General features: G+C 41.6%; 1 protein-coding gene across 1 annotated transcript in view; it reads left to right on the top strand.

Annotated features, from left to right (window-relative positions):
• Col4a6 (collagen type IV alpha 6 chain) overlaps positions 1–14,899 on the top strand; it is a 298,496-nt gene that overhangs the window by 215,726 nt on the left and 67,871 nt on the right. The window contains exon 4 of the mRNA XM_050124047.1: positions 9,278–9,412. Within this exon, the coding sequence (XP_049980004.1) occupies positions 9,278–9,412 (135 nt within the window). The remainder of the gene's footprint in view (positions 1–9,277; positions 9,413–14,899) is intronic.

Genomic DNA, 14,899 nt, shown 5'->3' with positions numbered 1-14,899 from the left:
GAAACAGAACTGTGAGTCTCGAGGTAGAAGAGAGTGATGGAAAGAGTTGCCTAGCAAGAGTTAAAAATTATCATTCAGGGATTTGTCCCTCCCAGAGTTCCAACATGCTGACAACAGCCGATGGAACGGGTATATGTGTGTCGGCAAACAAAACTTGTAGATACATGTCTTCCTGCCAAACTGGCTCTTTCAAACGCTGATTACAGCTAAAGAACTAGAATAGAAATGTTTTCATCTATGCACAGAGAGCTAGATTATGATACTTGTCCTTAGCGGTGACACAGACAATTTGGAAGATTGAGTCTTTGAAAGATGCCCACAGCTATCTTTCTACACAATCCTTGTATATGTTGTTTCTTTGTTTGTTTAGATAGGAAGGGTTCTTCCTCTTGATGGCTGGCAAAATGTGGATAATGCTAAAATTATCAAATCAAACTAGAGCTTTGTGGGTTGTAAAATTCTGTATGTCTTCATAAGGAGATTTTTGTTTATATTGTTATTATTTGGAATTTTTTATTTTTTTATGGTTTTTGTCTTTTTATCTGTTTGAGTCAGGGTCTCTTGTAGCCCACACTGGCCCCACATGACCTGTATAGCCAAGAACAGCATTGAACCCTGATCTTTCTGCCTCTAACTCTCAAGGGTTAGCATTACCGGGTGTGCACTACCAAGCCCAGCTAAAGTCTTTAGTTGCCAAATACTACCAATATCCTTCCACTGCCAGTATATTTACTCCTTCGTTCCTTCCATCAACAGTGGTACTCCTTTAGTGCTAATATTAGGAAAATGGCCTCAAAGGGTCCTAGATTTGCCTATCTCAATTTGTTCCAATAAAGGAGCAGAGAATTGATTGGAAAGCTCTAACACTAGCTGTACCACTGAGCACCTACTGGGCTTTAAGTGCCATTGGTTAACTGCTTCTCAGTTTGATACTCATAGCTTGCATCCGGAAAATATTGCAATGACTCAGAGGGAAGTGTTGTTCTGAATTCCCAAAGTATCTCTGCTCTTGAACATGTATTTGTTAATATTGCCTTACTATATTGTATGGCTAGTCTCTTTTGACCAGATTCTGTCAAATTTTTCATCCCCCAAACACATACCCTATAACTAAGATAAGAATAAGAATTACAGTTGTAGATTAAAGATGAGTTGTAAAATTCAAGCCAGCTAATATCTAATATCTGCACAGGAGCTCAGGGATCTTTGTACTCCAGTTCATGGGAGCTCCTGGGGACATTTCAAGCTAACAACAATTATTTAATCTCATTTTGCTCCTAGTTAGTAAGACTTGGAAAGAACCTTCTAAATAAATCCATATGCACATTTTTAAAAAATTATTTATTAATTTTCATCCCAACTACAGTTTAAACTCGCCTCCCTCCTCTCATCCCATACCCTCCCCACACCTCTCCTCTGCCTCCCCCCATCCACTCCTCTGTTTCTGTTTAGAAATGGTCAGGCCTCCCATGTGTATCAACAAAGCATCGCATATCAGGTTTCAGTAAGGCTAAGCACCTCCCTTTGTATTAAGTTGGGGCAAGGCAATCCAGTATAAAAAATGGGTTCCCAAGAGACAGCCAAAGTGTTAGGGACAGCCCCTGCTCCCATTGTTAGAAGTCTCACAAGTAAACCAGGCTACACGACTGTCCCACGTGCACATTTAATTCTCTATTTTCATTTATTTCACAGCTAAGCTTTTCTTTCACAATTATGTTTTCAGAGTTGACCACACCCTAGATACTGCATGTCCAAAGATGCAATGAGTAAAACCTGCCTCATCCCTTGACTTCTCAGATCTTCCAGGCTAGTGCAAAAGCATCATTGAACCTCACCTCAGCTGTTCCCAGACTTCTTAAATACAGACTATCCAAACAGGAACTCCTCCTCTCCCACCAAGGGTTCTGCATCTTCTAGGCTCCCTCAAGTCAGTGTAGAGATTCCTCAAAGGCCCTATCAAATAAGATCAGAGTCAACCTTTGCACCTCCCTCAGTTTTACTCATCAAGTACAGTCTAACACAAAATTGTGCCACTTTTGGGCTTTGAACTGTTGCTCAATGCTGCCTTCTCCCCATCCCCAGTCCTAGCAATCTAACCCAGAGCACTAGCGTTTCTAGCCGAGAGCACACAGCACCAATACTCCGGCTCTGGCTGTGCTGTCCGTACACTTCATTTTCTCTTATATTGTGGCAAAATGAGAAAGAAGTTGAAGTGCCTTGAGCCATAGGAATAAAAGAATTCTGGGGGAGTTACTGAAATTTTGAACTCCTGCTCTGCACAAGTCAGTCTCTTAAGTAATAGAAATATGCCATTAACTATAAATTTTTATTGCACAGTTATTCTTCTAGGCACCCTGCAAAATGATTTTCAGAAGAGATTCTCCAGTTGTGGGCCTCTCTCCAGTAGCATGAATGTCACCTGGGACCTTATTAAATACACACATTCTAAGCCACGCCTAACAAATCTGAAATGGAGCATGGGGTGTGGCTGTCTTTTAACATGTTCAGGTGCATCTGCTGCATTCTAAGTAATAAAACCCAAGCTTTTCATTCATTATTTCAGCATACTGTCTGTAATTGCCCAGTAAGGTAAACACTAACATTATTATCTATATTTGATACAAAGATGAGGAAATTGAGGCCATCCTTTGTGCCTTGTCCTACAGCAATGAAGAGGTAATGCAAAGCCAGAACTTTTTACTCTGAATCTTTGTCCCCTCATCTACTATGCCAGGTGGTCTCTTGAAACTCCAAAGTCAACTGGGAGACAATGAAAGGCTTAAAATATAGCTTGTGAATTATAGCAAACACTTTAGGGTCCAGAGGTTTTTACAGCTACTCCCTCCCCCACTCTGCTCCAGCTAAGCCTAGCTCCTGCTCACAAAAGCCGATTTCCTCATTTCCACAAGCCTGTTGTTCTCTTTCTCTGGAATGCATCCCCTACCATGTTATTAAGGCTTTCCTTATGTCTCTAACCTCCTGCTGGATCACACATCTCTGAATTCCTCTGGCATTCATGCAGTACAATTTTTAAAATTTATTGCCTACAACTTCATTCCCAACTACTTCTAACGATGAGCCTTCTCATTCCCAAGAAGCAGGGTGGGCCATGTGGCATGTTTTCCTGTGTACTATCACTTCATTAACCACACATCGCTACATACATGTCTAGTGCAGACCCTGCCTGAGATGAAAACGGTTGAATGAGCTTGTTGCTGGGCCATGCACAATTGCTTTCAAGTAACAAAAGTGTAAGCACCACAAATACAGAAACCGATTCTTCCCCACCATCTTCCCCTGAGTGCCTGGCACAGGGTAGGTGCTGAAGAAATTCTCTGTTGTGTAGATACCATTTAGTATCGGAAATAAAATCATTCCACTCGGAGCTCAGAAGAGAGAGAGTGCTCAGGAACTATATATCACATATAAACGAAATCTGCCTTTAAAGGCTCTAAAAGGTTATCATGCTGCTGTGTTTCTGAAAGTCTAGAGCTGATATTGGATGAACTCAGGTAATTCTCTTTTTCTCAATCCTGAACTGGGTAATTCTCAAGTCCTATGCAGCTCTCTTTTCTGTGGTCTGATGAGAAGTCATGTCTTGGTTGCACTCTCTTGCAGCTGTCTAGATTTCCCAAGAAGATACTGCCCTTTCTGAGCTCCTGGATTCTCAGTATGTGTACTCATCCAGTCATTTTCTCCATCCATCCAGCTGAGCACTTGACTAGTCTGTGGGAAGTAAGACATGGCTCTCAAGGAGTTCGTTCTATCTTCAACAAAGGGTATTGGCATATAATCTATAGCATGTAACACATAACCAAGCCACATCGTGGGCTAGGAGTAATGATGGAAATCTCCCTGAAGAAATTGATGAATATCTTTGCTAGAACCTGCAGGCTACATAGGAACTAGCCAGGACAACAGAGACATATCACATCCAATCGCAATGTGTCAGGATGCTCAGCGAGAGCAAAGCAAGATTGAGGATGCTAAGCTAATGTGGAAACATTACATACAGGCAATGAGAAGTCCTGATGCAAAACTACGACAGTAGAGACAGACACATATGACTGGCTAATATTTTTGACGTTGGGTTGACAATCCTTGGTGATGATAGGTTGAATGTGAGAAAGGAAAGAATGTGGATGAACCCTGGCTTTCTAGATTTACTGAGTTGCATCCAATCATTCTGGAGAAAGGAACAAGTACAGGGGATGAGACTGTAGAGAAAACAATACGTCAATAAGCTCTTTGGGCTGGAGAGATGGCTCAGAGGTTAAGAGCATTGCCTGCTCTTCCAAAGGTCCTGAGTTCAATTCCCAGCAACCACATGGTGGCTCACAACCATCTGTAATGAGGTCTGGTGCCCTCTTCTGGCCAGCAGGCATACACACAGACAGAATATTGTATACAAAATAAAGAAATAAATATTAAAAATAAATAAATAAATCTTTAAAAAATAAGCTCTTGTTGCGGTTGAATGGGAACCTCACAGTGCAGAGACCAGCTAAAACATTGGTTGGAGCTTATGGCATATTCAGAGGAAAAACCCAGCTACAGGTTCTCACTTTGGACAGTTAAAATGTAGCACAAGAATAAAGTATGAGCAGACACTGAGGACCCCAGTGTCTGGGAGAACTAGGACACAATCTATACGGAATGAAGAATTGGTCTCACAGATGCTGTCTGTCAGTGCCCATGCCCCATTGTTCCCTGGCATCCCCCCTCCCTGCCTAAAAAGGCTTCTCAATAACATCCATGCATCTTTCACTTAAACTTCAAGCCAAAGGTAAAAATTACTCAGTCCTAACTTCTCCATTCTATCATGAACGATACCTAAAGAGGAAAGGGAATTGATATTTTTCTTCTAGGTACCAGGTGAATTGTACAATCATTGACTCATTGAAATGCTAACAATGATTCCACACAACAGTGAGTATAGTACACAAACCCTTTACACTCAGAATAACTTCCCTAAGAATACAACTGCATTGCCTTTGAGGAGCGCCAACTCCAGGACCCTGTGGTAGTGCTGCTCCACCTCACCACCTCCTAAAGTACAGCCGGATCCTCAGGAAGGCTGCCCTCTTCCTCTCCCGGCTTTGTAAATATCACTCGCATCTCTGGCCTAATGTTTTGCTCTCCCTTAAAGGACAAGCCTCCCTTTGGGAAAAGCAAACATCAAAGCTGTCAATCATCCATGCCTCAGTGGGAAAGGGTTTCAGAATCTTAGGACCAAATTTTAATTTTATGAGGGAAGACCACTGGAATCTTGGGGGAGGGTAGAGATAAAAAGGCAGAAATCCACCAAATTATGCAGTCAGATTCTTTTTTGCCATCCCACTTAGTTTCGGGTCTGTTCTTCTGAGATTCTTAGATGCTGGTTTTGCCTATTTCTACTACGGTATGGGCACCTTCATTAACAGGTTCATTACTCTGGTTGTCTGATTCTAATCAATGGGAACCTAAAGCTGCACACCGACCCCAAACCACCATAATCAGGAGGAGATCGCCAGCTTGAGCTGTGGACCTGTAGCTCCTGGCCTTAGACACAATTCCCAGCCCTTGAGAATTAAGTCCTGCTGTGCACATTAAAAATACTGAGCAGATGGAGGCAGGAGAGCTTGTTGGAAGATGCCCTGGATGGGTCCATCTGCCAAAATAAATGACATGTATCAGGGCATGGCGTTAGTCCAAGCCCATTGAAATTCTGCTAGCCATCCAAACAGCGATGGCGCTGCAGACTGGCTCTGTGATCAGGGTTAGGAAGGCAGGAATGATGAGAGAGCATCTGGCTGCTGCAGCCTGCTGATGGGGACGGTCCCAGAGGAGGATCTAGGGTGAGCAAGAGACAGTCTCGAAGACCCCCTAGGAAATCTGCCCCTGCCTAGTGAGCAGAGAGCCTAGCACCGAAAGGAGATGGCCTGGTTTAAATCTCATGCTGTTCCTACTAGCTACGTGATCTTTTTTTAAAAAAAAATCCTTCTTCTCTTCTTCTCTCAGTCTCCCCCACCCCATATAAAATAAACCCTGGGCTAAATGGTCTCCAAGGACCTTTCCTTCTTGAACATCCTGTGACTTTTCTGACATTGGTTTGACTTCTCTTTCTGTGTGAAAGGCCCACCCACCCACTTGTTTATCTCCAATCTCTATGTTCTCACACTGCCCTCTGCTGGCCATTCGAAAAAGTGTCGTAGCTAACTGCGGGGGGGGGGAACAAATAAATCATACTGCAGTCTATCAGTGATTCAGTATGAAGCTTGAACAGCACACTGAAACTCTAAGCGTTGGAGATGAGGGTGGGGGAAAACCCAAGTAATGTTAAGCACAAATCAAGACACCCCCCCCCGCCACACACACACACACACACACACACACACCGCCACACACACACCCCACCCCCGCCAAAAAAACCTCTCTCCTTTTCTCATGGCTGCCTTCATCTGTCCGCGGTGCTCTGTGCACCAGTGAAAGAATTTCAGTGGGTGGGAAGATTCCTTGTCTCGATGCACCACAAGGCCTTGGCACCGTGCTGGGAAGGCAATTCAAGATAAGCATCCATCAGAAGCCTCCAGACACCTACCGGGCAGGATCCTGTGCTGAAGTCAGCCTGAGAGATTTCCTGCTGGGCTGCCAATGTAGCCAACCAACCTCAACAACCTGAGCCCAGCTGCAGAAACCTTGTTTCTCCAAGAGATTGCCTCTCCAAAAAATAAAAAAAAAAAACTTTGGGATTTGCTTGTTTGTTTTTAATCTTTAGGGGCTTGTAGGCAACATTCTGGCTGATTTAGTATGCTCTGTCAGACAAGAGAAAGGAAGCAGGCTGCTCAGCCAGCCTCTGCTGGACCAACTCAGAATTCTATTAAGTTCATCACCATTTCTCAAGCCTAAGTTTCCTAGTTTCCCTGGGCTGATGAGTACCTGTTTAGATGTATAGGAGAGCAGAGGTGGATTGCACTCGTCCGTGTGCTCACACTGGCCACTGCTTGAGCACCCACAGCAGCACAAGGAGGGAACTGGGCCGCAAGACAACCCCGCTCTCTTAGTAGCAGTCCAGTGATTGACCAGGTACACCTACCCTTGATGGAAGATTCTCTCTGGCAGGTCTGAGATTTGGGCCAAGCTTTCTGTGGTCTGACTGGATCTTCTCAGTAATAATACAGCCCCGTCAAGCCCCACCCTTCCCCATCCTCCCCTCCACCCCAACAGCCCTCTCCTCCAACAGCTGCTGCTTCTCTGCCTCCCTTGTTCCAGCCTCAGGCAGAACGCCTCAGTCTCGGTGATGTTCATGCTGCCCCTTGAGGGGCTACAACACTGAACTCTGCTTTCTGCCCAGCTGCCTCTCCGGAGCTGACCACACATGCCTGCACCTCTCCTGCTTAATTTGCCAGGCCCATTCCAGCTGGAGTTTGCTTGGCCTTCCCAAGTAGCCATGACTCCCACAGTCATGGGCCAGGTGTTGTGCTCCTCAGGCAGCCTTTCTGCTTGAAGCTCTTACTCTCTGGTCCACATTGTACTATCAGGGAACTGTTCCATTCATCTTGAAACCTAGGTCCAGTTCCCTACTCCTTCACTCATCCTTAACAAATGCTAGCGTAATGTCTTTAAAGCATTGCGGGCTTTTCCTCTTTAGTAGTATTCCTGCTCACGCATGTACGCACATGTGCGCAAGCTTCAATAACAAACACGAGAATGATTTAAAACAAAATCCCAATGGCACATAAGAGCTTAAAAAGTGAATAATCATGGGACAGTGTTGGTGCACACCTTTAATTCCAGCACTTGGGAGGCAGAGGCAGGTGGATCTCTATGAGTTTAAGACCAGCCTAATCTACAGAGTGAGTTCCAGAACAGGCTCCAAAGCTACACAGAGAAACCCTATGTTGAACAAAACAAACAAACTGAAAAAGTGAATGCTCAATATCTACCCATTACTCCCAGAGGTTTGTCAAACAGTTCCTGGCCTGCACATGAGCATGGGAGAGTTTGAGTAGCAGATAGTGTTCCAGAGAGTTGCATCTCATTGGGTAGAACAACTTTCACTCCTTGGCAAGAGTTCTAGGTCTTCACAGGTCTGATTGACACTGCAAATTATACCCCACAGGACCAGCACAGCTGGTGGGCGCTTGCTTAACCAGGACATAACTCTAGACACAATTGTTCTGTGTTCAACCTTTTAAAATGCAAAGCTTGAAGGTGATGAGAAAGGGCATGGTTAATGGGCTTTTTCAGAGTTTCACAGATTTTTAGGAAATTATGGACAGTCATGAAAGGGGTGGGGAGGAAGGACTGGAAGTATTTATGAAAGTAGGTTTTCTACCAGATACAAAATTCTCAGATAGGTAATGCACATTGCTAATGGTTTTTACTTTTCAGCCAAAATAAAATAAGTCCCTACTGGGATTTGTTCTAAATGATAGTCCAGGCTGTCTTGTTTTGCACCTACTGGGGTTAATTCTCAGTCTCAGTCTGCTTTCAAATGTCAGCCTGAACTCTCAGGCTTAATTGTTACAGACATTTTATAACCAAGGCATTCAAAATCTTCAGGCTGCTCGCTCCTGCTACCGTAATTGATACTTAACAGATATGTTCAGGCTCCCTATGCCTTTATACATTGGGTGATTGCAAATACGGGGAGGGGGCTGGAAGGGTGGAGGAAGAAAGAATGAGCAATGAGTGTGTGTGTGTGTGTGTGTGTGTGTGTGTGTGTGTGTGTGGTCCCTGTGAGTATCTGAGTATCCGTTGCCAGGTACAATGAAGGGATCCTGAGATGAGCTGAATTTTGAGCATTGTCCGTTTCTGGAATTACCCTCCTTTGCCCCCCCCCCCCGGGGGGCAGCATCTGTTAGACATGGCCATTTCTGAACTTCACTGCAGGCATGTAGTTGGCCATTTGGATGAAACTTAGAAAATGCCATGATGCTCTCCAGTGTTCTATTCTTTCGCTATTTTGACATTCTGATGGATGGCCTGGCATTAACTGGGAAGAGGACAATATTATCCAGCCTGAATAACTAATCTCCTAAGAAGTACAAAGTTGAAGAATCTGGGTGCACATGAATCTCATTAAATGTGCTTATAAAATGTGTTCTATCCAAATAAGCTTAGCAGCCCCGAAAATAGCCTTTTCTGATCCATGTCTGGAACATTGGCATGCCTCACAGGTCTCTAAGCCAGAAGTGTTTAGTGAAGTGGTGCCTTATTTTGTGCCTGAGAAAATTGAAAATGTTGATGCTAAATCTTCTTTTGACTAATTTTCAGTCATTCTGTCCATCTTTAGGGACGCCCTGGACCAATTGGAACTCAAGGTCCAGCAGGTCCTCAAGGATTTGCTGGTCCTACTGGTTTATCAGGGTTGAAAGGAGAAAGAGGCTCGCCGGGCCCTCTGGGACCATATGGATCAAAAGGAGATAAGGTAAAATGCATTTTTGATGCAATGTCTATAAGTATAAAAGTCAAATGTTCTGTTTCAGTTCTCAGGGGAATATTGTTGTCCCTAAATATAATGGAGACAGGGTTGCGAGCAGGCCCAAGACAGTGACCACCACCAGAGCAGGCCAGAGCAAACAACCTCTGCGGGACCATGCCACCAGGCCCGAGCCAGCAACCTCCACCAGAGTGACCCCCGAGGGAACAGGCCTGAGCCAGTGACCTCTGCTGGACCAGGCCCAGGGCCTGGAACATCCACAGGACCAGACCCAAGCCAGCAGACCAATCAGAGGAAAAGATGAGTAGACAAGGTGAGAACACATTCAATGCCACAAAGAGCAACACAACACCAACAAAAACTAGTAGCTCTCAAACAGCAAGCATTGGCCACCCCAATACAGATGAAGCAGAAGAAAATTACCTAAAAATTAATTTTAGGAGAATATTTGAGGCCCTTAAAGAGGAAATGAAAACTTCTCTCAAAGAAATGGAGGGAAAAACAAACAAAAAAAGGAAGAAATCAACAAATCCCTTAAAGAAAACAAAAAAGCAATAAAATAGGGGGAAAAAACAATTCAAGACTTGAAAACAAAAATAGAGACAATAAAGAAAACACAAACCAAGGGAATTCTGGAAATGGAAAATATGGGAAAACAATCAGGAACCACAAATGCAAGCATAAACACAGAATACAAAAGATGGAAGAGAGAATCTCAAGCACTGAAAACACAATAGAAGAAATAGACTTATTGGTCAAAAAGATGTTAACACTACCAAAAGCTTAACAAAAAATATCCAGGAAATATGGGAAACCGTGGAAAGACCAAATCTAAGAAAAATAAGTATAGAAAAAAGAGAATTTCAAGTCAAAAGCACAGAAAATGTATTCAACAAAGTCATAGAAGAAAACTTTCCCAACCTAAAGAAAGATATGCACATAAAGATACAAGAAGCTTACAGAACATCGAATAGACCAGACCAAAAAAAAAGTCCCCTTGCCACATAATAATCAAAAGAGTAAACATACAGAATAAAGAAATAATATTAAAAGCTGAAAGTGAAAAAGGCCAAGTAACAAATAAAGGTAGACCTATCAGAATTACACCTGACTTCTCAATGGAAACAATAAAAGCAAGAAGGTCCTGGTCAAGCATTATGCAGACATTAAGAAACCATTGATGCCAGCCCAGGCTACTATACCCAGAAAAACTTCCAATCACCATAGACGGACAAAACAATATAGTCCATGATAGAACCAGATTTAACCAATACCTAGCCACAAATCCAGTTCTACACAAAGTACTAGAAGGAAAACTCCAACCCAAGGAAGTTGGCTACATCCACAAAAACACAGACAATAGATGATCTCACAGCAGCAAATCCCAAAGAAGACAATAGATGATCTCACAGCAGCAAATCCCAAAGAAGGGAAAACACACACACAATAACATAACCAACAACGAAAACCAAAATAACAGGAACATCAATCACTGGTCATTAATATCTCTTAATATAAATGGATTCAACTCACCTATAAAAAGACACAGGATAACAGATTGAATATGAAAACAGAATTCATCCTTTTTCTGCATACAAAGAAATACATCTTAACCTCAAAGACAGACATTGTCTCAGAGTAAGCAGTTGGGAAAAAAATTCCAATCAAATGGACCTAAGAAACAAGCTGGTGTAGCTATCCTAATATCTAACAAAACAGACTTCAAACTAAAATCAATCATAAGAGACAAAGAAGGACATATCATATTTGTCACAGAAATAAATCCATCAAGAGGAAACCTCAATACTGAACATCTATGCCCCAAATACAAGGGCATCTTCATATGTAAAAGAAACACTACTAAAGCTTAAGTCACACATAAAAACCCACACACTAATAGTGGGAGACTTTAACACCCTATTCTCACCACTAGACAGGTCTTCCAAATAGAAACTGAACATAGAAATAAAGGAACTAAGAGATGTTATGACTCAAATGGACTTAATAGACATATATAGAACATTGCATCCAACATGAAAGAATACACATTCTTCTCAGCACCTCATTGAACCTTCTCAAAAAAAAGCCCAGTTCCAGATGGTTTTAGTGCAGAATTCTACAAGATTTTCAAAGAAGAACTAATACCAATACACCTCAAATTGTTCCACACAATAAAAACAGGAGGAACATTGCCAAACTCTTTTTACAAGGCTATAATTACCCTGGTACCCAAACCACACAAAGACATTATTACTAAGAAAGAGAATTACAGACCAATTTCCCTCATGATCAGTGATGCAAAAATGCTAAATAAAATACTGGCAAACCGAATCCAAAAACACATCAGAAAAATCATTCACCATGACCAAATAGACTCCATCCCAGAGACACAGGGAACATATGAAAATCTGTCAATGTAATTCACCATATAAACAAACTGAAAATAAAAACACATGATTATCTCATTAGATGCTGAGAAAGTCTTCAACAAAATACAACATCCCTTAATGCTAAAGGTCTTAGAAAAAGCCTGGATACAAGAAACATACCTAAACATAATAAAGGCAAACTACAGCAAGACAACAACCAACATCAAACTAAATGAAGAGAAACTCAAAGCGATCCCACTGAAATCAGGAAAAGGAAAAGGTTGTTCACTCCCTCTATATCTATTCAATAAGACAACAAAAGGAGATCAAGGGAATACAAATAGAAAAAGAAGTCAAACTCTCACTATTTGCTGATGATATGATAGTTTACATAAGTGACCCCAAAAATTCTACCAAAGAACTTCTACAACTCATAAACACCTTCAGTAATGTAGCAGGATATGAGATTAAATAAAAAAATCATTAGCTCTCCGTTATACAGTTCATAAATGGGCTGAGAAAGAAATTAGAGAAACATCACCCTTCACAATAGCCACAAATAACATAAAGTATCTTGGAATAACTTTATCCAAACAAGTGGAAGAACTATATGACAAGAACTTTAAATCTTTGAAGAAAGAAATTGAAGAAGACACCAAAAAATGGAAAGATCTCCCTTAGTAAAAAAATGGCGATCTTACCAAAAGCAATCTACAGATTCAATGCAACACCCAGAAAAATTCTTCACAGACCTCAAAAGAACAATATTCAACTTCATATGGAAAAGCAAAAAATCCAGGATAGCCAAAACAATCCTGTAAAATAAAGGAACTTCTGGAGGCATCACAATCTCAAACTCTACTACAGAGCTTCAAACTCTACTACAGAGCTACAGTACTGAAAACAGCCTGGTATTGGCATAAGAACAGACAGGAGGACCAATGGAATCCAATCAAAGACCTGGATACAAATCACCTACAAACACCTGATTTTTGACAAAGAAGTATATAGAGAGAGAGGGAGAGAGGGAGAGGGAGAGGGAGAGAGAGAGAGAGAGAGAGAGAGAGAGAGAGAGAGAGAGAGAGAGAGAATGCATATTCAACAAATGATGCTGGCATATCTGGATACCAACATGTAGAAGAATGAAAATAAATCTATATTTATCACCATGCACAAAACTCAAGCCCAAATGGATCAAAGACCTCAACATAAAACCAACCACAGTGAACCTCATAGAAGAGAAAGTGGAAAGTATACTTGAACGCATTGACTCAGGAGATGACTTCATGAATATAACCCCAGTAGCATAGACATTGAGAGAAACAATAAATAAATGGGACCTCCTGAAACTGAGAAGCTTCTGTAAAGCAAAGGACACGGTCAAGAAGACAAAATGACAACCTACAGAATGGGAAAACATCTTTACCAACCCCACATCGGACAGAGAGATGATCTCCAAAATATACAAAGAACTCAAGAAATTGGTGTTGAGTTCAAGGAACAAATAATCCAGTTTAAAAAAATGGGGTATAGACCTAAACAAAGAACTCTCAAAAGATGAACCTAAAATGGTTGAAAAACACTTAAGGAAATGCTCAACATCCTTAGCCATCAGAGAAATGCAAACTAAAATAACTCTGAGATACCATCTTACACCTGTAAGAATGGCCAAAATCAAAAACACTGATGACAACTTATGCTGGAGAGGTTGTGGGGTAAAGGGAACACTCCTGCATTGATGGTGGGAGTGCAAACTGGAACAGCCACTTTGGAAATCAGTGTGGCGATTTCTCAAAAAAATTAAGACACAAACAACCTCAAGACCCAGCAATACCACTTTTGGATATATATCCAAAGGATGCTCAATCATGACACAATGTCATGTGCTCAACTATGTTCTTAGTAGCATTGTTTCTCATAGCCAGAACCTGGAAACACCCTAAATGTCCCTCAACTGAAGAATGAATAAGGAAAACGTGGTACATTTACACAATGGAGAAAAAATTTACACAGCAGAAAAAAATGATGACATCTTGAAATTTTCGGGCAAATGGATTGATCTAAAAAACATCATATTAAGTGAGGTAACCCAGACACAGAAAGACCATTATCACATGTACTCACTCATCAGTAATTTTTAAACATAATGCAAATAAAACCAGCCTACAAACCACAACCCCAGAGAACTTAAACAACAATGGGGACACTAAGAGAGACATACATGGATATCATCTACATGGGTAATAGAAAAAGACAAGATCTCATGAGTAAATTGGGAGCGTGGGGACCTTGGGAGAGGGTTTAAGGGGAGGGGAGAAACAGGGAGAGAGGCAGAGAAAAATGTGGAGCTCAATAAAAAAACAGTAAAAAAAATAAAAAAATCTATCTTAAAAGAAGAGGCAGAAGCAGGAGGATTGCCACAAGAAAAGAGGAACAGCCTAAAAAAAAAAAAAAACCAAGCCAAAAAAAAAAAAAAAAAAAAAAAAAAAAGTCCGTCTCAAAGGAAAAGAAAGAAAGAGAAATATAATAGAGTGAGTAATAGTGGTGGAGAAAACCATTTCTGGAGACTCTCTGTATCAAGTCAACATATTTGTTGCTTGCAAAGTTGGTGCACTCATCAAGTTATGTGGGCTTGAGCTGGGCTCAGGTAGAGAAAGTGATCAGCTGCTCAGTAGAGATCAAACATCAACAGATGAGACTAGCAAGCAAGAACTGAGACTTATAAGCATTCTGGGCCACAAATATAAGGGAATACATTACAAATAAACACACATGGTAATAACATGGTGACTGGCTTATTGAATTTAGAGACTCCATTTAGACCCTCTGTATTCATTACCTCCTATTAATTTCTTATTGTGGGGAAGGGATTGCCAAAGTAACTTTAAGAGTAGCTGAAGCTCTAACATTCATCTGGACACAAGAGGCTGATGGCAGTTTCCTACTCATGGATGGCACGGATGGAAACACACAAATCACTTATATTCACATCTTTGGGAAGGGATTATTTGCACAGCATGTAATGCCACACACTTGTACTTAACAGAGTGAACCAAGAGGCTGCAGATGATAGGCTTTATCATCAAGACGGTGTGGTGCCCTGGTT

Source organism: Alexandromys fortis, unplaced genomic scaffold (genome assembly GCF_014885135.2).
Source record: "Alexandromys fortis isolate MF-2015 unplaced genomic scaffold, M_Fortis_MF-2015_v1.1 scaffold_195, whole genome shotgun sequence".
Lineage (NCBI taxonomy): Eukaryota > Metazoa > Chordata > Mammalia > Rodentia > Cricetidae > Alexandromys > Alexandromys fortis.
The sequence above is the reverse complement of the archived record's forward strand: the minus strand, read 5'-3'. Positions and strand labels throughout refer to the sequence as shown.